We start from the raw sequence: 25,410 nt of genomic DNA on the forward strand, positions 1-25,410 counted from the left end.
CATGGGGGCAGGATCTTTGACCACATGGGGGCATCCATGTGTGTTGGAGTGATGGTCAATCTGCATATTACTCTTTTATTAGATAGGATAGAGGCCTGGTGCACAGGTGGGGGCCAGCTGGTTTGCCCTGAAGGGTGTCCCGGATCAGGGTGGGGGTTCCCTTGGGGCGTGGGGGCGGCCTGAGCGAGGGGCCTGTGGTGGTTTGCAGGCCAGCCACGCCCCCTGGCAACCCAAGCAGAGGCCCTGGTATCTAGGATTTATGTATCTTCTACAATTGAAACTTTGTAGCCTGGAGCAGAGCCAAGCCTCCTGCTCGTGGCTGGCAGCCATTTCTGTTGGGGTTTGTGTATATCTTCTATAATTGAAACTTTGTAGCCTTAAGCAGAGGCCTGGGCCGGCCAGTGCTGCAGAAGCTTTGCTTCCTCCATTGCTGGGGGCAATCCTTGCCTCCTGCTCTTTCCAGCTCAGTGGCTGCCGCCATTTCTGTTTGGATTTGTTTACCTTCTATAATTGAAACTTTGTAGCCTTGAGTGGAGGCTTAGGCCTGCAATGGCACGCGGAAAGCTTGGCTTCCTTTGTTTACCAGGGAAACCCAAGCCTCCCTCCTGCTCTCTGTGGCTGTAGCCATCTTGATTGGGTTTATTTGCATACTTGCTCTGATTAGCTGGTGGGCGTGGCTGGTGGGCGTGGCTTGTGGGTGTAGCGGAGTGTGGGTTAATTTGCATATTACTCTTTTATTAGGTAGGATATATATATATATATATATATATATATATATATATTTTTTTTTTTTAGAGGCCTGGTGCATGAATTCGTGCATGGGTGGGGTCCGGCCAGCCTGGCCAGGAGGAGGGGACATGGGCGGTTGGCCGGCCTGCCTGCTGGTCAAACTCCTGATCGAGGGGACAATTTGCATATTAGCCTTTTATTATATAGGATATACACTGAGTGGCCAGATTATTATGCATTCAGAGATCATAATAATCCGGCCAGTCAGTAAGTAAAACATGATAGATATGTCCTTGTAGTTTACTATGCATTTCTCTTAGTATGAAGTTGAATTCATAGATAAACAATATTGTACTTTTGTCGAGGAATGTTGTCTGTTATGAGTGTGATTCTTTGAAATTTTTTGAGATTTCTTGCAAACTTGGGGCCCTGATAATTTTATAAATGTTCCTGGAGCTTAAAAAGATGTGTTTTATTCACCGGGAGCAGGGTTTCATACGTCTGTAGTTTTGAATTACCAGTGTATTTGAAAGTATTTCTGCTATGTTATTTTGTATTCATTAAATACAACCTTTTTCTTTTGCTATTTTTAAAAATAATGTCTGCCTTCGTTTGGGTTAATCAGGTTTTTCCTTGTTCTTTCTTTTCCCCTACCTCCCCGGAAGCTGAGTTTGTTTCCTAGGGCTGCTGGAATAAAGCACCATCACTGGGTGGCTCACAACAATAGGAATTTATTGTCTCAGTTGTGGCAGCTAGAAGCCTGAAATCACGGTATCAGCAAGGCTGTGCTCCTCCCAAACCTGCACGGAATCCCTCCTTGCACCTCAGTTCCTGGTGGTTGCTGGCAGTCCTTGGTGCTCCTTGGTTTGCAGCTGCTCCACTCCCATCCCTGCCTTCGTGTTCACAGGATGCTCTCTGATGGGTCTCTGTGTGGTTTCTGCTCTTAGCTTTATTATTCCCTTCCTCCTCCTGCTGTGGGTTTACATTACTCTTCTTTTTCTAACACCTTGAGATGGGAGCTTAGATTATTTATTTGAGACTTTTCTTCCTTTCTAATGTTGGCGTTCAGTGCTATAAATTTTGCTCAGGACTGCTTTATCTGGGTTCTACATATTTTGATATATTGTATTTTCACTTTCATTCAGTTAAGTATAGTTTTAAATTTTTTTTAAGGCCTTGTCTTTGACCCGTAGATTATTTAGAAGTGTGTTGTTTAGTTTCCAAGTGTTTGGAGAATGTCCTGTTATCTTTCTGTTATTGATTTCTGGTTTGATTCATTGCGGTTGGAGAATATACTGTGGTTGATAAAAATTCTTATACATTTGTGGAGCTTGTTTTATAGCCCACGACATGGTCTCTCTTGGTCTGTGCTCCATGAGCAATCGAAAAGGTTGTGTATTCTGCTATTTTGGGGTGGAGTGTTCTATAAATGTCTATTAGATTCTGCTGGTTGATGGTATTGTTCTTTATATTCTTCTATATTCTTGCTGACATTCTGTCCAGTTGTTCTATAAATTGTTGAGAGAAGGTCAATATTTTTTTAAAGTTCTCTCCAGAATACATCCTTCCTCCTTGAGGACTAAAATGTTCTCTGGATTCACAAGGAGCATTTCTGTGGACCATCTACTAGACCACGGTGGTTACATGATTCCCCTCCTTCCTCCTGACATCCTTAACTCTTGAAAGCAGACTACACATTTCAGCTACTGGAGACAAGCACAGTGAATTAATCACCACTGGAGGGAGAGAAAATGGTAGTGTGGCTTGAAATTCCCACACCTGTACCATTGTTATAGTTAATCGATTTGCAAACATTTAGGCTTCGTCTGCTCTAGTTCATCTTATAGACTCAACCTGTATACTCAACCCTGCTGTATGTCAGAACTTCCTGGGGAGCTTTTACAATAATACTGATGTTTTGGCTCCCACCCAAGACCAATTAAATTAGAATCTCTGTTGGTGTGGTTCTGAGCTCCCTGATGTGTTCATTTCCTAGCGCAGGCATGGCCCAGACAATCGCCACAAATGTTTATTAAGCACCTACAGTCTGCAGGTGTTGGTCCCATAGCACTTACTGAGGGTCTTATACCTGGACTCAGTTAATATTTCTTAAACTGGTGGGTTGACTCATAGATCACTTGGGATATGAGTGAAAAAAGTTAGGAGTGAGAGAGCAAGTTGGAGGGTGGCAGCCCAGTGTTTAACTAGGGAAACAAGAGATACTGTATCCTTAAAACTCAATCCTTAATTTTGCCTGTTTTTGTTTGTTTGGTATGTACTCTGATTGCCAATCCCTCTCCCTGCGGACACTTTTCTTATTTAATGCATTCTCTTGGACTGACTAAAATTTTAAATTATTTACCTTTTCCTTCCCCACCTGGTTAAAAGCTACTTATCTTAATAAAATTCTTTAGGGAATACTGCTATTTTTTTAAAAACTTAATAAACTTTTTACTTTAGTTCTAGATTTTTTTTTAAAGCTGAAAAGATAGTACAGAGGGCTCCCATATACCCCATGCCCAGTGTCCACTATTAACACTTATATCAGTATGTTGTATTTGTCATAATTAATGAGTCAATGATACATTAGTATTAGCTAAAATCCATATTTGTTCAGATCTCCTTAGTTTTTACTGGCTATTATTTATCTGTCCCAGGATCCCACTAGGATACCACATTAAATTTATGGACTACCTCTTTTAAAAAAATATTTCTTTTTTAAAAAAATTGATTTTCAGAGAGAGAGAGAGAAAGGGAGTGGGAGAGAAACATTGATTTGAGAGAAAAGCATCTATCAACTGCCTCCTGCATGCCCCCTATTGGGGACCAAGCCTGAAACCCAGGCATGTGCCCTGACAGGGAATCGAACCAGCAAACTTTTGGTGCATGGCACAATACCCAACCAACTGAGCCACCTTGGCCAGAGTGGACTACCTCTTTTTTAATATATTTTTTAAAAATATATATATTTTATTGATTCTCTACAGAGAGGAAGAGAGAGGGATAGAGAGCTAGAAACATCGATGGGAGAGAAACATCAATAAGCTGCCTCCTGCACACTCCCCACCGGGTATGTGCAGGCTGACACTCTATCCACTGAGCCAAACCGGTTTTTTTTTTTAATATTCATTTTTAATTTATTTTTCAGCAAGTTTAATTGGTAGCTTTTCCCCATTTGAGACAAGAAGATTAACACACTTTAATTCCCTTTGTTTTTTTTACCCAAACTTCTTACCTATTCGTATATAAATTTTCATTCCACTCTTTTTTTGTTTGTTTGTTTTGAACTTTATTTTTTATTGTTGACATTATTACAGATGCCCTCTATTTCCCCCCATCCACCCAGCCTGTCTCACTCCAGGCCTTCACAACACTAGTGTCTGTGTCTTTGGGCTATGCATATATGCATATAAGTTCTTAGGTAAATATCTTCCCATCTTCCCCTTCCCTCTGAGATTCCACAGTCTGTTCCATGCATCCATGCCTCTGGACCTTTTTGTTTGTCAGTTTATTTTGTTCATTAGATTCCACAAATAAGTGAGATCATGTGATTCATGTCTTTCTCTGACTGGTTTACTTCACTTAGCATAATGGTCTCCAGGTCCATCCATGATGTTGCAAAGGGTAAGAGGTCCTTCTTTTTTTTTAATATATATTTTATTGATTTTCTACAGAGAGGAAGGGAGAGGGATAGAGAGCTAGAAACATCGATGGGAGAGAAACATCAATAAGCTGCCTCCTGCACACTCCCCTACCGGGGATGTGCCCGCAACCAATGTACATGCCCTTGACCGGAATCGAACCTGGGACCTTTCAGTCTGCAGACCGACGCTCTATCCACTGAGCCAAACCGGTTTCGGCAGGTCCTTCTTTTTTATAACTGCATAGTATTCCATTAACTGCATAGTATCCCATCCCATGTAAATGTACCACAGCTTTTTTATCCACTTATCTACTGATGGGCACTTGGGCTGTTTCCAGATCTTAACTATTGTAAATAACACTGCTATGAACATAGGGTGCATATAGTCTTTATGATAGGTGTTTTGTGATTCTTAGGATATATTCTCAGAAGTGGGATTGCTGAGTCAAAGGGCAGTTCCATTTTTAATTTTTTGCGGAGACTCCATACTGTTTTCCACAGAGGCTGCAATAGTCTACATTCCCACCAGCAGTGTACTAGGGTTCCCTTTCCACCACATCCTGGCCAGAACTTGTTTGTTAAATTATTGATGGTAGCCATTCTGGCAGGTGTGAGGTGATACCTTGTTGCCATTTTAATTTGCATCTCTCTCATGATTACTGACGAGCATTATTTTCATATGTCTCTTGGCCATCTGTATGTCCTCAATGGAGAAGTATCTATTCAGGTCCCCTACCCATTTTTTAATTGGATTGTTTGTCTTCCTTTTGTTGAGTTTTATGAGTTCTTTATATATTTTGGAAGTTATATAAGGGTTCCCTTTTTATTTTGGTGATTACTCCAGCTTGTTTTGAGGAATATCAATGCCAATGAGTTTATGATGCGAGCAAAGACATTCATGGGAAATGGGTGTTATCTTGGTCTTTCTGTGCTGAGGACATGAAGGAAAACCATGTCCACACCACCAAGTTTTGACTATACCATTTGACAATTTTAGAAATCTGTCTTCTGAAGTTGCAAAATGATGTTTACTCAAGTCACCCCATCCTCACCCCAAAAGCATGGCCTGGAAAATCAACTGTGGGTGACAAAATCTTGTTTCAGTCTTTCTTGGTAGTTTCTATACCCCGATATCTCCATCCAATTGTCAGTCTTTAGAGGAGCTTAAGAGTCATCACAGATGCAGTAAATAAGACCCACAGAGTCGAATTGTTTTCTCATCTGCAATTACAACTACTTAAACGCTAAGATCTGAACAGCTGCACAAGAATATTTAACAGATTTCTTGGAGCCATTCCCACTTTTGATAAGACTTTTAAAAGGCTAGCTTATGGAAATCCATAGTAAATGATTATTTCACGTAAGAAAGAAAAACCAACCTGAAAAACTGGCAAGAAATGAATTCTCTGGTTTCCTTAGCTGCTCATTTTAAGTCACTTGAGCTTGGGGGAAACCACAGTACACAGCATAACCAGGTGCCTAAGAGGAGTCAGCAGGTACTGCAGGGTGCGGCGAAATCAGTTCGAAGGAAGTCTGTGAGGAGGTGTTGCCTGACCTCAGTCCTGGAAGATGAGCAGGCTTTTTTGTATATTAAACTTGACTGTGTATCCAGCACTGTGTTAGAGCTGGGACCCCAGGGTGAAATAAGCTCTGACCTGAGCTCACAGTCTGGGAGGGTGGAGCTGGACCGATCAGTAAGTCACAGCCTAGTACAGGGGATGGCAAACTATGGCCTCTGGTCCACAGCCAGCCCAGCACCTGAGCTGAGGATGATTTTTACAAAGCAAAGAGGGATGGGTGTGGGGTCTCCCAGCACTGCCTTTTTTTTTTTTTTTTTTTGGCTTTTTATGCCATAGTGGAGCTCCTACCTGGCCCTTTAAATGAAAGGCCTAGGATTTTATGGGTTTGAATTGCAGCATACTCCTGGGGCTACAGGAACACAGAGGGGGGACAGTTGAGTCTGCCCAGGGAAATCAGAGATGGCACTCAAAGGAGAAGAGATCCTACAGGAACAAGCATCTAATTCCTCTTCCGCTTGCTATGCCTTCATAGCCACCATCCTTGATTGCTTATCCTTTAAGAGTTAGTTGTTCCTTCACCTGCCCCTTATAAAATGTGGATCCTGATGCTCTCCTTGTTACTGCCCACTCATTGTGTTCTTCTCTCTGCCTGCTTCCCTAAAGGGTTTCTTCACATGAAATCAATGGATGGGGCTCAGGGTTCTGAGCACCCCTCCACTGAGAGCAAACCAATGCTCATGTGCGTTTTTCTGGGAGGAGGGTTCAGATGCTTTCAGAGGCCCATTGTTCAAAAATGTTGAGAAATCCAGTTGTAAAGTGGGTATCTCAAAACTCAAGTCGTTACTGCTGATGGTGGGTTTTGACCAGCTCAGAATTAAGTAGCGGGATTGTGAATTCCCTTCTTTCGTCCCGGTCAAGATTACAATAGCTCTGCCCACTGGCTGGCCACGCAGTGGGACCTTCCTCTCAAAGTTCTCTGTGCTCCAGCAGCAGGTGCAGTTTCCCTCTTTAGGGGCATCACAGGATATCTGCCCGGATGCTCCATACCGTGGGGTCTGAGAGGAGGGTTAAGGTGTCAAAAATGTAGTTGGAAGAGGAAGCCCAGGATGGCGAGGGCGAGGAAGAAGAGAAGCAGGACGAGGGAAGACACGTGCTTTACTGAGCTGGCTGACGCCGTCCCCAGGCTGTGAAGAACCACGTCTGTCTCTTAGCAGCCTGTTCACTGGCTCAGCGCATCTCCAGGGGCGCTGGGGCCACACCTTGAAACAGTTCCTAGGACGGAGAAAGGAGGGCGGATTCACCTGCCGGCCTCACTCCCATCTCCTTCTCACCTTGGTAAAGCTCTGTCCCAGGAGGTGCCAACTCTGCCTCACTCCAAGCTGGCACCCCGCACCCCAAGGACTGCTCAAGAAGCAGGACCCATGCCTCCCAGGACCTTCTCAGCGGAACAAACATTGGAGCAAAAGTGAAAACAGAGAACGGGGTAGGGAAGAAGACCGTCCTCCTGCAATTGTGTGCTCATCCTTCTGTCTGTGCCTCCACCTGACATTTACAAAGCCTCCAGTCCACGCCAGCGGGGAGACAATGGGTGACAGACACAGGCCCGGTCTCTTCTCTCACAGAGCTTGAAATCCAGTGTGGGAGACAGACATGAACCACGCAGTCACGCTGGCAAATGTACAGTGGCAACTGTGTTCAGTGCTCCTGGGAGAGCGAAAGTACACTGCCCGAGAGCCTTCATTACGGGGAGGTACATTAGTCAGACAGGTTGGGAAGGCTTCGATGAACCGAAACAGAAAGGACAAGTAAGGGAGAGAGGGGGATCTTTCTAGGTGGGGGCCTCCATGCCCACAGGCTCTGTGGTAGGCGTGGTGAATATGAATGCCGGAAAGGAGGCCAGTGTGACCTGGGCCGACAGAGCCCAGGACAAAGAGGTGAGGATGCAGGGCCAGGATGGCTGTAGGAAAGGAGTTCTGCTTTTCTGTGAGGAACAATGGAAACTTTTTGGCGGCATTTAAGTAGAGAAGTGTGGGGATAGAGGAAAATGGGAAGGCCCAGGCAAGAGGACTCCAGATAGTGATGATCCTCTCAGCTTCAGATGGTCATGCCAGGACTCTGGCTGCTGGAGCCATTCCCATGAACCCCAAGTGTTAATGACTCTAGGGAATGTGAAGGAAGAGCGAGTCCAGGAAAATCCCTGAAGTAGCAAAAATGGGCATTCGAGACTTTGGGGCTGGTGGTCATGGGAGACCCTCATACTCACCTGCTGGCCCGGGGGACATTTCTCAAATGCTGCAGAGCTTTTTCTAGATTCTCCCTTAAGGATTCCTAACAACATAGTTGGGTAGGGCAAGAAATTTGAGTTGCCCACATGGAAAGTTCTAGAACTGAGTCTAGCATACAGGCTTCCTCCTGAGGTACCATCCCACAAATGGCGATGCTGGAAGATGGTGGGGTGAAGGGCTTCTCCCATGCAGTGCTGGGCCAGGACTCTGCCCAGGTTCTCAGTGTTTTCCCCAGACCTCCCTGTGCCCAAGGCCCCAGTACTGCCAAGTGGCTTCTGGGACCTCGGGGAGAGATGTGTGGCCAATCTGCACGTTCAAAACAAAACCCCTTACAAGGAGGACACCCTACGGTGGGTGAAGCAATTTGAGGAAGAACTTTTTCCATCCAACTACCAAGTTACCTTGGGCTTGTGTTAAAGTTTGAGAACCGCTGCTGTAGAGCCTAAGACCATCGGAAAACACAGATATTTACATTACGATTCATTAACAGTAGCAAAATTACAGTTATGAAGTAGAAACGAAAATAATTTTATGCTTGGGGGTCACCACAACATGAGGAACTGTATTAAAGGGTCGCGGCATTAGAAAGGTTGAGAGCCACTGTGTACCCAAGTATCCAACTCATTAATTCAGGAGAACGTGTCTCGGAAAAGGGCAGGCTTTTCTGTCTCTTGCAGAGCTCTGAGGGGAATTTAAATTTATTCTGATTTGGCAGGAATTTATGTATATATTGTGATTACCTCCCGTCAGAGCAGATTGGCTGATGCTTCAGTGTGCTGCAAGAAGCCTTGGGATTGGGCCGAGCAGGCTTGGCTGATTACAAATTTATGCATAGAACCTCTGTGTGTGTGTGTGTGTGTGTGTGTGTGTGTGTTTATTTCTAATAAACTCAAAGATGGTAGTAGTCATGTGTTCTGGGCTGTGGGTAGTTTTGATTCTTCCTCTTTTCTCCGGGATATTTCAGGTGGCTTCAAGAGCAGACCTCCCTCGACCCATCGATCTGTATAGTTTCAATGCACAAGAAATAACAGGGAATACCTATGCACGACTCCAGTTCCTTCCATCCCCTGCAGTGTCTGCATTCTTCCCTTCTGCCCTGGGCAGCTGCATGGGAGAAGTTGATGTAACATGTCAAATCTGGGGTATTCCTCCTAAAAGCTTTTAGGTTCAGGCTTGCTTAGTAATCCTAAAGTGTGTTACCTCTTCCCAGAGAAATTCACAGTTGGGTTTGGACAAATTGGGAGACTTGAGAAAAGAGTCATAAAGGCGATTACAGGCCGGAGGCAGTGACTGAAAAGAGATTAAAGGAGTGAAATGCGGATCTTGGCCAAACGGCAGATGTGGGAGGTGCAGAGGGCAAAACACTTAGAGGATGATAAACTGTTGGGACAGGAAGAAAGAGTGGCTGTTTCGAGGCTCTTAACCTCGCTGTGGGTCATGGGCCCTTTTGTGAACCCAGTAATAGCTCTGAGCCCTCTCCTCAGAAGAACGTCCAGGCTCACACTCAAGGGGCCCGTTTCTTTCTTGCTCCCGCTCTTGGCTCCAGACCTGTGGTTCCCACACGTGTCTGGACTTGCCAGATGACTTGGTTTTTCAAGACAAGTTAAAAGTACAGATTACTATGTGAATTTTTTTATTTTTAAAATAACTGTGCTGGCCAAATTAAATATCTCTGTGGGCCATTGGAGCGAGCCTCTAGATTGCCATGTCTTCAGCTTCCTGTAGTCTCTGAGTTCCTTGGATTCATCTGTGTGGTTTGGCTCCACGCTCCTGTGTGGGAGCCTGATTCTTGGCTGAGCTCGGCTGTAAGTTCAGTGCGAGCAGGTGGGGCTTTTCTGTAGGTGATGGATGGTGAGCGAATATGGGCATTTCTCTGGGGCACTTAGTTTTTCTGCAGGATTGTCCAGTCTCCTGGAGGGAAGAGGGGGGCGGGTGTGAAGGATGATGGAGGAGGGGTTCTGTAGCTGGATGCTGCTGTTCTGGGAACCGGCAGTTCAGTAAGCAGATTATTGCTAGTCCATCAGCGTTTAGTCCTACACTTCATCCTGCTGGTCTACTGTCTGATGCCTTTGAATCCAGTGAATCCTCTTGTGAATGAAGCCCTCATCTGTAGGGTTAGATGCTTTACTACACTGGGTTGAGGAGAAGCTCTGGGTCTAAATTGCTCTGTCTGCTTCAAGTAATCTCTCCGCTTTCAATATCTTCCCCTGCCCTCGTGTTCTGGAGCCTTCTGGTGCTCAGCACCTAAGGATTCTACAGAACAAGTTCGTTTGCTCTTGTTGAGATCCTTCTTTGTAAGCTGTTGGTAAGGCAAAGAATATCATAAGCTAAGTTACCATTGTTTTTCTGCTTTATATTCTCCAAAATCTCTCCTCTGCCGTTATTTCCTTCTAGTCCTCTTTATCTTATTAAAGAAAAATTTAATAGTTTTACTATTTAATAGTTCCAGCTATTTAATAGACTTAGCAGTCGTTTTAGTAGGGAGTCGGGCAGTAATGTGTTGTTGGTCTGCCATTTTTAACAGAAAGTTTTCCTATTTCTTCATCCAATTCCCTCTTATTTCTTCAGGACCTTAATTCATCTATTTTTATTTTCTTATCTTTTCAACTCTTCTGTTCTAAACCCAAAATAATTATCCCTCAACCATTCTTTTCATGTTTTTCCTACTACAGTTGACATTCAATGCTATATTAGTGTCAGGTGTACAGCAGAGTGGTAAGACTTTCATATAACTTACGAAGTGTCCCACCTGATAAGTCTCTGACACCATACATAGTTATTACAATATTATTGACTATATTCCCTATGCTGTACTTTACATCCCTGTGACTATTTTGTAACCATTCTTTTTGACCTCACGTTTCAACACTAACGAGTAGCTTAATGTTGCTGCATCTGGTATTTTTAACTTTGTCACCGTCTGACTTCTGCCTCCATGATTGCTAATATTCTTTGAAAGGTCACTGATTCTCCAATTTAATGATGTCTTTTGGTCCTTCTCTTCAGTGTCACACTCTGGTCACTGCGGATTCCTGACCCCTGATTCCTCCGGTGGCTTCCTGATTGCAGTGGCTCTTCTACTTCTGGCCACTCGTGAGCCTGCCTTCTTCATCTGCTCTCTCCTACACATATGAGCCCCAAAGACCTTCCCTAAGCCCTCTTCTCTCTCTTCTGAAACAGACATATCCATTTCCATGTGCACAGCTGTTCCTTTAAGTAAGGAATCCTGGATCTGTATGGTGAGTCTGGACCTCCTCCCTTGATCTAGTCCAGCACGTGTAAATGCCTGTTGGGGAAACTTACACAGAGGCCCTGAAGAAACCTCAAAATCACATGTCTAAGACCAAATCAGTTTTCTCTCTCATGGCCTCTTCTTCCTCCTGTGCTTTCCATTTTTGTTAATGGTGTCACTGTCCTCCAGTTCACTCAAGTTACCATCCTTAGGGCCATTTCTTAGCTACTACTTTTTCTCACCCCAGACTCTAATTACTGTAGTTACAAAGCCCTATTGCTTTTATCCTCACGGGGCCTCAGAATCTGTCCCCCATCATTAATTTCCGTTACTACTACCCTCGCTTAGGACCTTACCACCTCTTGCTTGAATTATCGCAAAACGTGCTCACTGCTCTTCCTACCTCTGCTTTTTCTTCTCTCCAGTTCATCTTCCACACCAATGACTCCCAAATGTAGATCTAGTGACATCAAAATGAAATGGGATTTTTAAAAAGCGCGTATTTCTAAACACCTCCACTCAGTGATTGTGATTAATTACATCTGGGTGGGATGCAGGAACCTGAGCTTTTAAAAATGCTTCGCAGTGAGTAAACCAAATTTAGAACAATATTTACTGAGTGCATCGTTTATATAATGTTAATTAAAGTAGTAATGCTATATGGATACAAAATATACCTACATATTTCTTTCTTTGTAGAATCATGGGTTATAAGGATACTCACCAAAATGATATTATTTTGGGGAAGGAAACAAAGGGGAGGTCAAGGGCAGGTGTAGTTTATTTCTCTTAAACATTCTTAAGCCAAAATGGCACAACATCAACATGATTTTATTATGAATGGAGAATTGTTCTATTATTATTTGTGCTTTTCTCTCCATATTAAGCAAGTTTGAATCTCTCCAGATGATTCTGATGCAGATCCAGGTTTAGGTTCTGTGATACCATGAAAGTGCTCATCAGAAAATGCAGATGTGACCACATCACACCCGTTTGAAAGCCTTCCATGACTCCTATCTCCTACAGAGTCAATTTTAAATTCCTTGGCATAGCATCCATCTCGCACGGCTCGGTGCTTGAGTGTCAACCTGCGAACCAGCAGGTCCCGGTTTGATTCCCAGTTAGGGCACATGCCTGGGTTGCAGCTCGATCCCCAGTAGGAGTTGTGCAGGAGGCAGCTGGTCATTGATTTTCTTACATCATTGATGACTCTCCCTCCCTCCCTCCCTTCCTCCCTCCCTAGTCAATAAAAATATATGTTTAAATTCCTTGGCATAGCATACAAGATGCTAACCTGCCTTTTTGGCCTTGCCTTCCATTACTCACCATTCACTCAGTCAGTGGGACAGAAATCTCTGCTCTTCATGGAACCTGGGAAATGCCATTTGCTTTCACTTGGCTCTGTGTCTTGCAGATACTATTTCTTCTGTATTTTATTCTCTTCCCTGACCCCGCCCCGTCTTCTCCTCATCAAAATATTGTTTATCTCTCAAGTTCTATGTTGTGCTTTACCTTCTCTAGGAAACTTTCACCCCTTTCCAAAGCTTCCTTCCCCTGGGTGGCTCTTTGGTTGGAAAGTTGTCCTGATGCGCCAGGGTTGTGGGTTCAATAGTCAGGGCAAATGCAGGAAAGCAACCAATGAAGCATAAATGGTGGTTGAGCAATAGATCCATCTCTCTCTCTCTCTCTCTCTCTCTCTCTCTCTCTCTCTCTCTCTCTCAAAATCAATCAATAAAAATTAAAACAAAAAAAAAACAAAAGCTTCTTCTTCTGCACTCTCCATAGAATTCCACTTATACTTCTTATTCACTTTTGTGCTCATTTCATCCTCAAATGTAAGCTATGTGAAGGCAAGGACTGTTTTATTCATTTGCTTGACATATATTTTACCAATCAGATGTTTCTAAGCACATGTTATGTGGAGGCACTGTGCTAGATTATGGGGGGGATGCACATGAGTAAAGCAGGATTCCATCCAGATTCTGTCATGAGGTTGATGACAAGTGCTCAAGTCATTAAGGGAGGAGAGAACAAGAATGCCTTATCTGTCTGTCAGGCTGTTAAATTTTAAAAGAAGGAGGAATCCTATGTGGTTGATGAAACTGGACAAAGACTTATGGATGAGTTGTCTTTGAGTTGAGCTATTTTGGGTGAGATATTGACAAGGAGACATAGTCAATGTAAAAGGTTGTTGAATTAATAAATAAATCCCAGGCAGAGGGATTTCAAAGTCTTGGAGGCCTTTGAGAAGCTATTTAAGAACAGTAAGTAATTTACTTTGACCAAAGCCTGGACCAAATGGAGGCGAGCAGTGGATAATAAGTCTGGGAGAGGGTTTGGGACTCAGTCTAGTAGACCCAGATGCTGGGCTATAAAACAATTGGGTTTTATTTGGTTAGAGACCACTGAAAGTTTGTGAACAAGGTTGTGGCATGATCAGGCTCTATTAAGACAGCAATAGGTAGGATGGTCATAAAAGGAAGCTGGGAGAACAGGTAAGAAGAAGTCATGATCTGGTCTCAGACAGGTGATCCAAGTTGGACCAGGGTGTTTGGGCAGCAGACATGGAAGAGAGGAGACAGGCATGGGCAATTCTGTTGAGTAGATTTGATTCAACTTCATTGCTGTGGATTACGGAGCTGATTGGAATTGGGGAGCCTGGGCCCTCACTGGGAAATGGATCTAGTAATATGAAGAAGAGCATTGGGAAAAGGAGAGGGCTTGTGGTAAAAATGATAGGTTCTTGTTTTGGGATATTGTAGTGGATTGAATAGTATCCCCTAAGATAGATATAGCTCAATCTTAACCCCAAGTATCTGTAAATGTGACCTGATTTGGAAATAGGGTCTTTGCAGATGTAACTAAGTTAAGGATTTCAGGTTGAGCTCATCTCGGATTTAGAGTGGTCTAATGACTAGTGTCCTTATACTAGGTGTACGGGTTAATAATGAGGATTTTGTAATCAAAGAAAACACGATAATTTCAAGAGAAACATCAAAAGTGCTTTATTCAAAGTAATGTCCATCGCTAGCTACACATTCGCCCATCTTTCAGGTAATTTGTGGATACCGTCCCAATAGAACTTTTCTTGTTTTGAAGCAAACCATTCAGAGACCCAATTTTCCACTTCTTCGTATGTTTTAAAGTACTGCTCAGGAAGTGCGTGTGCCATCGATCAGAACAAGTGGTAATCTGAAGGAGCAAGGTCTGATGAATATGGCGGGTGGGTTAACCCTTCCCAGGCAAGATCTTTTAACGTGTCTTTAACTGGTTTTGAAGTGTGTGATGGTGTGTTATCATGAAGCAAAAATTACTTTGCCATTTCTTCTGGCCCATTCTGGTTGTTTTATGATCAAAGTGTGGTTCAAATTGATTATTTGTTGACGGTAGCGATCAATATTAATGGTTTCACCTGTTGTAGAAGCTCATAATAATACACACCTTCCTGATCCCACCAGACGCAGAGCATTGTCTTCTTTCCGAAGTGATTTGGCCTTGCAGTCGGTGTTGATGGTTGACCTGGATCAACCCATGATTTTGTGCGTTTGGGATTCTCAAAATAAATCCACTTTTCATCGCCAGTCACAATTTGATGCAAAAAAGACTTTCTTTCATGCCATTGAAGCAACATCTTACTGATGACTTTTCGGTTTTCCATTTGTCCTTCATTCAGTTGATGTGGCACCCATTTTCCTTCCTTTAAAATCTTTCCCATTGCTTGTAAGTGATCCGAAATTGTTTGCTGAGCAACGTTTAATCTTTCTGCAAGTTGTTTTTGAGTTTGACATGCATCTTCATCCAATAATGCTTGTAATTGTTGAACTTCAAACTTTTTCGGTTGATCTGGACGTTCTTTGTCTTTCACATAGAAATAATCACTTTTAAAGCGTTTATACCAGCGTTCACAAGTATCTTGAGATGGAGCATGTTCACCATAAACTTCCCAAAGTATACGATAACTTTCAGCAGCACTTTTCTTCAAAATAAAGTAATGAATTAAAACTTCCGACAAATGCTCTTTTTTTTTTGGCATGAAATTCAACATTTTTAAGCATAAAAATATCTATGATGTTAACACCTTCATAAAAATTTGACATATGAAGTTTTGAAGCTTGCTGTCAATACAACAAAATAGCATACATGTCAAATCGCATATATGTCAACATATGTGTAACTTTAGCTATTGAAAAAATCCTGCATTATTAACCGGTACAAGTAGACAGATATTTGATACAGAGACACAAGAAGAGCATGTGAAGACAGAGGCTAAGACTGGACTTGTGTAGCTACAAGCCAAGAAATTGGAGGCACCAGAAGCTAGGAGGAGACAGGCATGGGGCAGATTGTCCCTCGGAGCTATGGAGGCATCAACCTCTCCGACACCTTGATTTTGGACTTCTGGCCTTCAGAACTGTGAAAGAATAAATTATTGTTTAAGCCACTAAGTTTGTGGTAATTTGTTATGGCAGTCCTAGGAAACACACAGATATGCTCAGATTTTAAAACAGAGGACAAGAATTTATCAACCTCGAAGCTCCATCTGGAACTTTGTTGTTCAGTACGATGCACTGGGCCCACCATGCTCATTCATTGTGAAGAGCCTGTTGCTGATTTAGTTTGGTGAGGGGATGAGGGCCAGGGGGAGGAAGTCGTTGTTTTATTGATTAAATGAGGCAGGTAGAGTGGATTTGCTTCCCTACAGGGAAAAATATTTCAAAAGCAAGAAGCAATCAGTAATTGAGCCTTTACTGAGTTTCTGTTTTGTGTTCCACGCTATGCTGGGCACGGAAGGGGATATAAGAATAATATTCCACATGGACTCTTGAGATGCTCACAGCTCAGTAACTGAAACAGAACCATTAGCAAGGCTAATATGTAATCAGTCGTTAAGAGGTGTAAGAAAGATGGAATTGAATAAGGAATTTTCATTTTTAAAATTTTATTAATTGGATACTTGAATTGTTTCAGAATTCATCACTGAGTTTCAGATTCTGTGGCAAAGTCACTCCACAGAGTGTATCCCTTGATTCCGAGAGTTAAACTACCCTTGGCTTGATGTATGATATGTGCTGATTTAACCATAGAACCCTGGAATTTGTAGGCTGAGAAATCACTCCTTTTTTTTTTTTTTCTTGCTTCCTTGCTAGGAAAATGCTGTGCAACCCTCAGAATCAGCAGGGGGTGGAAGCACAATGACCCTCCAGTAATGGGAACGGAATAAATCCAAGTACTGTGTTATCTAAATGGTTTGACAAGTTCCCATTTGCCTGGCTAATTTCATCAGTCTGCGCCCTGGCCCTCTCTTCCGTGGGCCGGGACTTGGCAGGCCTGATGTTAGTGTGAGTGTTAGTGGTCCCCTGCTGCTGGAATGTGCCCTGGAAAAGAACCCCCAGCCCTTCACTGCAGCCTAGAGAGGACCCAGGGGCCTTGTTTGCTGACCCCAAGAGTATTTGAGGGCATTGCTTCTAACAGTAGGAGATTTTACATTTGTTTCTGGATGCTTCTAGGCAAAGCTGTGCCAAGCTTGTGTTGGCTTTGGGGAGGTGACGTGAACCTGACTGATGAGCTTGAGGACACTAGGATGGGCTGGGTGATCCCTTGTGTTACCACTGTCCCTTGTGACACACCTCCAACAGCCTATCTTGTTATGGTTCCCCCTCTGAATCCAGCGTAGTCCCATCCAAGTCCTAGCATCTGGAGCCAGACCTAATACCCACCTGTGCTGTAGGCCACACATGGAGAGTACAGAATTAAACTATGGTGTTTGTGGCTCTCAGCACTAACAAAGGACATCAGTCAGCTTCTCATGTATGAACTTTTCCAGTGAAGGAGAAAGTAATTCTTTGTGACTCTAGTCTCAGAGCAACTGGGAGTCCTTTTGTCTTTATTAACCTTTTGCTCCAGACTCGCTTCAGTAACATGTAAGGCACTTTGGCTTGTAACTCTTACTTTACTTTTTAGGGAGAAGGAACTGAGGTTGGTTAAGCCAAGGCATCTGAGCCAGCCCTGGGTATTGAGGCATGAGAAATGAGGACACGATTTCTGGGAACAGTATCCCAAAGATGCTGTTAGCAGGGTGGCTTCTAGTCAGCACAGAGCATTTGAGAAAGGCTGGGAAAGTTCCTATCATGTGGAGGCCAGGGCCCTTGGGACAGTGGTTCCATGTTTTGGAGTAGGGGGTCTTCAGGGCATTTGTGAGGTGTTTCTACTCATCACTTTCTTTGGATTTATAGATTACTCTGTTGGGGATAAGAAGATGAATGACAGTAAGACCCTGGAGAGGGGTAGGCAGCAGAGTATCCCTGCCACCTTATAGACTCCTTCCTGGGAATTGGGTATTCCGAGGAGAGAGAAAAAGAGGGCGCAGACTGATGCAATTAACCAGGCAAATGGGAACTTGTCAAACCATTTAGATAACACAGTACTTGTATTTATTCTGTTCCCGTTACTGGGGGGTCATTGTGCTTCCACCCACTGCTGATTCTGAGGGTTGCACAGCATTTTCTTAGCAAGGAAGCAAGAAAAAAAGGGGGGGGTGATTTCTCAGCCTACAAATTCCAGGGCTGCCGTAACAATACCACGGACTAGGTGGTTAAACAACAGAAATTGCTCTTCTCACAGCTCTGGAGGCTGGACGCCTGAGGTCAGGATGTGGCAGGGGTGGCTTCTTCTGAGGCGTCTCTGCTTGGTTTGCAGGTGGCTGTTCTCTCCCTGTGTCTTCGCATGGTGCTTCTTCTGTACATGTCTGTGTCCAAATTTTCTCACAGAGGGACAGCAGTCACATTGGATTAGAGTCCATTCAAAGGACCAGATTTTAATGTAATCACCTATATACAGACTTTATATCTAAATCCAGGCACATTCTGAGTTCCTGGAGGTTAGGACTTCAACTTATGACTTTTGAAATGAGAAGCACAATTGAGCCCATGCAAAAGGGAATTGGCATTCTACCAAGTTCAAGTTTAATTTTATAACCACTCTTGAACCCTGATTGCCTTGTTGAGGTTCTTATCTTTGAGAATGGATCCAGGCCATGAGAACTGTTCTTGAGGGTGTGTGTTTGCATCAGAAAGGCTTGAACGAATGTAACACAACTTGGAGGGTCATAATGATTGTCACAGATAAAGTGTTAGTGCTCAGATTGTGCCCCTTATCCACTTCTAGAGTGTGTAAGACTGTTGCCCTGAGAAGAAGGGTTGAATAATTACGTGGGACAGAGAACTCAGTACCTTCTTGTTGGGGGGTTTCCTGATTACACTAATTTGAGATCCTTTGTATTAGCATCCTAGTTTCAGTCTGTTGGGGCCAATTTTCTACAACCCATGGAAATGTCTCCTGTTTTAGAGCAACGGATTCCTTAACTAGCTACTGAAAATAACAGCCTTAACAGTGTCCATTTTGTTTTTATCTAAAACAACAACAACTCTCTTGCTCTTAAAATCAGTCTTAAAAAAACATACAGAAGGAACTCAAGGCTAAATTCTGTAATTCTCTAAAAGATCTTTTGCTGTTTAGATGACATATTCCTGGCTAGCTGAGCACCAAACTAGCGAATGAACTTCAGCTCATCCATGTGCTGACAGTCTGGGTGACTGCAAAGTCCTCCCAGCTGAGAAGCTAATGCTGAACAAAGTGGCCTGAATTCTCTGTGGCTCTTAATTTTGCTTGTAGTTCCCTTTTCCAGCGTGCAAAAATGACAATTTTCATCACCTTCCTGGGGACATCTTCTGATGACTCGCACTGGGCCTCTCTTGTGCGTCTGGGTGCACAGTGGCATCTCCCCTCTGTGCCATCTGCTCTTCTATACACTCTGAAGATGAAAACCAGAGTGGCGTGCAGCTTCTTGCTTTCTCTTTCAACTACTCCGTTGTCTTGGTCGAGAGGAGCTGTGCTTGTCTTAAGACCCATGTTTCCACCTAGAAGGCTGGTTACCTTACTTATTTGCCCAGGAAAGCAGAAGCTTATGGACGGCAAGCAGGTTGGGGGAGACATGCTTTTCTAGTCGATTTTGTTCGGGTATTTTATCTGCAGTGCTTCATAGCAGAAGTTTCTCTGACTTCTTGACGTCAGGTGTGATTGTAGAAGCTTATCATCACCGGGTTGGAGGTCAAGGTGGCACTTCAACATTAGACACCGGGACACGAAGAATTCCACATAGTGGGATATTCTTATCTCACTTCAGCTCTAACTGTAAAGAACATTAATTAAGATTGTGGGGCAGATTTACCTAATCCTCAGGGAAGAAAACCCATTTAATAGGCTTTAGTTTTCTTACTGCTGCTACTGATTCTGAAACTAGGATTCATACGATTAATTGGCTCCTTGTGGAGTAGCTCTCTGCCTCTTATACACGGTTCTTAGAATAAAGTTAACATGGAAAACAATCACACTTTTCACATTGTAAATATTTGATCATTGTTAAATTAATTAGATAAAAATTGATTCCTGGATAAACAAAATGTGGTATATACTTGCAATGGAATATTATTCAGGCATAGAAAGGAATGGAATTCTGATACAACATAGATGAACCTTGAAAACATGATGCTTAGTGAAATGATCCAAAGGACAAATATGTGGTTCCATTTATATGAGGTTCCTCAAATAGGCAAAGTCATAGAGACTTTGTCATAATGATTGTCACAGATAAAGTTTCTACAGAAAGTAGAATAGTGGTTATCAGGGGCTGAGGCAAGGGGGTAACGGGGCCTTACTGTTTAATGGGTACAGAGATTCTGTTTGAGAGGATGAAAATTTTCTGGAAATGGATAGTGGTTATAGTTGCAAAATATTGTGAATGTGCTTAATGCCACTTAACTGTACTCTTAAAATGTTAAATGGAGAATTTTATGTTATGCCATATAAAAACATTTTTAAAAATTGATTCCAAAGCAGGAAGGGTATATGGCTTCTACATGCAAACATACACTTAAACCTGAGCTTATTAACCTTCTGAGGGCAGTATTTCTGTGATCTGCCCCTACTCAGCAGCAGAGAAAACCTTCACTCCAGGTTGTGGCAGAGGCCAAAGTCTCAGGCAGTTGTAGCCTGATTCCCACCCAGATTTTTGGTGGGAGAAATGATCATATTTCTGGGAAATATCTCATAGAATATGGAGTTCATTGTTCTTCCAGAAATTCTCCTTTTTTCCCTGGATCCAGCCAACTGCTGTGTGCTTGGACCCCATTTTGGCTTTGTTTCTGGCCCTGAGGGAAGCAACAAGAAGCTTTATAGGAGACTCCCTACTGTGTACACTTAGAGGCACTATTAATTATTACCCCCTCCCCACCTCCCAATGTGGATGACAAAGGGTAGTTTAAGAATTTACCCAAGGAAGGGACACCCTGGGAGAAATTCCTCAATGATAAGAAAAAGCTAACACCCTTAGGCAATATGTACATTGTATTTTATCTTAAAGTCAATGTGATTATCTTGTGTCCTTTTTCTTCTTTGCTTTGGCCACTAGGATGCTCAGAGCCCAATTTATAACCATGTCAAGTAACAGTTTACTACTTTATAACATACATTTCTGTGGGCCAACTTTTACTCATACTCTTGTAGCCCCTTTTTTAAATGCTGTCTTCTTTACGTAGTATACATATATTATAAGCCAGCTTGTCCTTTTTTGACATTAGATGGTGTATATGTATGCTCATACACACACACACACGTATGTGTGTGTATATATACGTATATATGTGTGTGTACACATACATGCACTCAAATAAGCAAATGGAAAAAACAAACACATTACACACACACACACACACACACACACACACACATACATTAGAGAGAAAGATATGTTTATTTTAAGGAATTGACTCACATGAGTGTGGAGGCTGGCAGGTTTGAAATTTGCAGGGCAGACCAGCAGGCTGGAGACTCAGACGAACCTCAGTCTTTACTCGTAAGGCCTTAGCTGATTTGATGCGACCCACCCACAATATGGCGAGTCATCTGCTTTACTCAAAGTAGTTAATCACATCTAAGAAATATCTTTACAGCAATGTATAGATGTGTTTGCCAAACTGCTGGGTACCATAGTCCAGCCAAGTTGGATAAACACATACAATTAACCGTCGCAGCCCTGGTTGGTGTGGCTCCGTTGGTTGGGCATTGTTCCGTGCACTGAAGGGTTGCCTGTTTAATTCCTGGTCAGGGCACATGCCTGGGTTGCTGGCTGGATCCCCAGTGGGGGACATGCAAGAGGCAGCTGATCGATGTTTCACTCTCACATTGATGTTTCTCTCTCTCCATCTCCCTTCCTCTCTCTCTAAAAATCAATAAAAAAATTAACCATCACAGTTAGCGATATAAATATATAATATAATTTTTTAAATTTGGGCATAATTGTTATTTGTTTTTTCCATTTGCTTATTTGAGTGCATGTAGAAAAAGTTTCCAGTTTCCTCTCACCTCCTCATCCAGATTCAAGCCTCATGTTATCATTATTTCATCAGCTGGTAGGGCTGCCTTCCAAAGCAGGTTGGCTCAACAGCATAGAGTCTGCATTGTTGTGGATGTGTTGAATGTGTGAATGTGTTGACTTGCCAACATACCCTGATGAAGGTCAGTGTTATACAGAGTTCTGCCAGATCCTTGCTAATCAGCCATTTTTGTGGAGGGACGTGATGAGGTATATCATATGATTTCACCAATTATTACCATTCCCAATTAGTTAGGGCCCAGGTGCGTGGTAATAGAACGTTAGCTCACTCTCTCTTAACAGCAGTCCCTGACTTGATTCCGAGGATTTCATGCATTGGATATTGTTCAATTGATTATATTGCTGCTGCTCGACTCTGCAAAGTCCTCAAACATCTGGACACCTGCCTTTTGCGAGGAAGCATTCCAGCTGTTCAGGAATCTAACTCATCGCCAGCACTGGCTCTTACCTTATCTTTTTATCTTTGGCAGACTGGCGGCGACTTCCTTCGGGCACAGACCTCTGCACTGCTGGAGGCCGACACCACGCTCTCTCTCAAGGTAAGAGTTGAAGCGGTTACAGACGACCTCGGCGTTTCATTTAGAAGCTTTGGAGTAGGTTGTCAGGGACCCACATGCCCTCTTGGATGTCTGGGACTCTGTCTTTAGTTCGTCGCCTTGGTAATGTGCCAGGCTTTCTATCCTATTCTAACCCTTCCCTGCTCCCTTCGGCCCTGGCATTTCAAAGCCTGGCTTGGCTTTATTTCCATTTCTGGTGAACCCAAGGAGGGAGTCATGCTCAGGGGATGATCAGTGGATCAAAGACTTTCCTAATTTGGTCAATTAGAAGAGAACCTTCTAAAATAATCGTCTCAGGTATGGGGGAGAGACTGTCTGGGGAGTAGGTAGGAAGTGATGCTCAAAAGTGTCTGTCAAGTGAAATATATTGCTAACTTCACTTAGGAAGTGTCTGCACTGATTATTGAGCATTCATGATTAGAGGACATTTAAATGTTAAGGATTAGAAAATATCTCCTGATCCGAAATAGGATGAGTGTTACTCTCACAGAGAAGAGGCAACGGCATCGATGCGGGCACCTTTAAAGTTGTGCTTCACTGATGACTGCTTTTTACCTCATTTTGCCCTTTTGGTTTAGGTATGGTGCTTCATACACAGGCTGACCAGGTTCGGTTGTTAGGCACGCCTCCTTTCTCCTAGTGAGAAAACGGAATCTGGGATCTGTTTTTCTGAGGTCAGGCTGCTAAAACCAAGGAATGTCTTTTTGAGGCTGCAGGGAACTGAGCCTGGTCTGCTGAGTAATCTCCCTGGCGTGGGCTCTCAGCGCCCAGCCCAGAGGCCCTCTGCTTGCAAACAGACCTCCCACCTTGCATCCGAAGCGTGAAGGAGGCCGCTTCCAAAGGAAGGTCTCTGAGATTGTGAGCTGATGGGGCCAGGGCCATGTTTACCTTCCTGTTTCTTGTCTAAGGAGCAGAATGAGTTATTAGCATCCGTGTTTATTAGTGCTAATTATGTGTTTCAAGTACAAAGCCATATTCTGTAGATGTCTACTAAGATTCTTTGCTCCTTGCTTTATTTAAAAGGGTGATATTGTACTACCCTAATTAGGTCCAAGAAAACAAGTAGCAATCTGTATGTTATCATCATTGTTACCCCTCAGGGAGTATTGGGTAGTGTGCGAGCTGTTACTTCAACTTAAGAGTCTGCTATTAATAAACCCGAAGTATAAGGAGATCAAAGGAACCCTTTTGCACTGCTGGTGGGAATGCAGACTGGTGCAGCCACTGTGGAGAACAGTATGGAGTTTCCTCAAAAAACTAAAAATGGATCTCCCATTTGACCCAGTGATCCCACTTCTAGGAATATATCCCAAGAAGCTAGAAACACCAATCAGAAAGGATATATGCACCCCTATGTTCATAGCAGCACAATTCACCATAGCTAAGATTTGGAAACAACCCAAGTGTCCATCAGCAGATGAGTGGATTAGAAAACTATGGTACATCTATGCAATTGAATACTACGCTGCCATAAAAAAGAAGGAATTCTTACCATTTGCAGCAGCATGGATGGAACTGGAGAGCATTATGTAAGTGAAATAAGCCAGTCAGAGAAAGATAAATATCACATGATCTCACTCATTTGTGGAATATAATGAACAACATAAACTGATGAACAAAAACAGATCCAGAGACAGAGAAGCATTGATCAGACCATCAAACTTCAGAGGGAAGGCAGGGGAGGGTGGGGGTGAGATGAACCAAAGGACTTGCATGCATCCATATAAGCCTAACCAATGGACACAGACCCCAGGGGGGTGAGGGCATGAGTGGGCAGGGGGGTTTGGAGGGTAATGAGGGGGGATGAGGACACATATGTAATACCTTAATCAATAAAGAAATTTTAAAAAAAGAAGATCAGAGAAGTGAGGGTCAAGCAATGAGACATATGGAGAATACTGGGTGATCATCCAAAGCAAGGAAACTTAATGGCTTCTTAGTTACAGTGTTAAACACCATGTCAGGAACGTCATCATCATCATAATGACAGTCATAATAATAATGATAGCAATGGTAATAAAAAATAATAAGTCTAATATTAACCGTTTCTGTCACCACCATCATGACAGCTAACATTTACTGGCTCCCATTTTCTGCCAGGCACTAGACTAAGCATTTTATTTGCATCATTCTTTCTTAATCTGCATTGCATCTCTATGAGGAAGGTCCTGTACATATCTACCTGTACAGGCGAGGAAACTGAGGTTTGAAGAGATTAGGTAAGTTGCTCAAAGTAAGACAGCCAAGCAAAAAGTGGCAAATGGGGATGTAACTGACTGAACAGCACAGCTTGGGGTCACTCATGCTGCAGCCTCGACCCACAGGCACCTATTGTGGCTGGTATTCCACTCGACTTTCACACTTGTCCCTACTCACATGCCCTTTGCCCTCTGTCCACCTACCATTAGCATTTTGTCTCTTCTGCACGGATGTAGTCAAACATCAACATATATATAAGTAGTTCAAGACTGTGGAAGGGTATTTGGCTTATAGAGAATACAGAGAAAATAATGAAGACTAAAAAGCACCCAATCTGAAAAGATGCCAACTCTGCAAATCATGAACACGTTTGTGCGCTTTGCTACTTACTGCCTTTCCCCTTGTGTATAGTTCGTTCACATAGTTACCGTATGTTTATGTTTTGAATTTTAAATTTAGCAAGTCTTTTCTTGTGGCTTTGCTCTCATAAGCCTACTTTAATGGCTGCCGTCTATGGTTAGAGGGCCCTTAAGTTGATTCCACAAGAAGTTGTATCTTCCAGTTGCTCCCCTGTGACAAGTGCAGAGCTTCTGCTCACGGAATTGGATGGTCAATTCCTGTCTGCTGACAGTTGGGCTGGAGTTGTGGGCTGTCTGTGTCCCCTCACAGTGTAAACACCCTGTATCTTGAGCAGGGTCTCTATGGGGTTGGGTAAGAGTCTTACTGGCCTGGAGCCCAGGAGACCTAGACGTGGCTGTGTACTGAAATTAGCTGCATGTCCTTGGGTAAATTACT

At 43.1% G+C, this 25,410-nt stretch overlaps 1 protein-coding gene across 6 annotated transcripts in view; it reads left to right on the plus strand.

The window, feature by feature from the left end:
* The window catches only part of EPC2 (enhancer of polycomb homolog 2), a 526,369-nt gene that overhangs the window by 449,158 nt on the left and 51,801 nt on the right, over positions 1–25,410 (plus strand). For 5 of the 6 annotated variants that reach the window (XM_054722910.1, XM_054722915.1, XM_054722911.1 and 2 more), the window contains one exon: positions 22,330–22,398. The exons of the other annotated variant lie outside the window; for it this stretch is intronic. In XM_054722910.1, coding sequence (XP_054578885.1) covers positions 22,330–22,398 — 69 coding nt within the window. The remainder of the gene's footprint in view (positions 1–22,329; positions 22,399–25,410) is intronic. 6 annotated transcript variants of the gene reach the window in all.

The sequence above is a fragment of the Eptesicus fuscus genome, chromosome 11, assembly GCF_027574615.1.
Source record: "Eptesicus fuscus isolate TK198812 chromosome 11, DD_ASM_mEF_20220401, whole genome shotgun sequence".
NCBI lineage: Eukaryota > Metazoa > Chordata > Mammalia > Chiroptera > Vespertilionidae > Eptesicus > Eptesicus fuscus.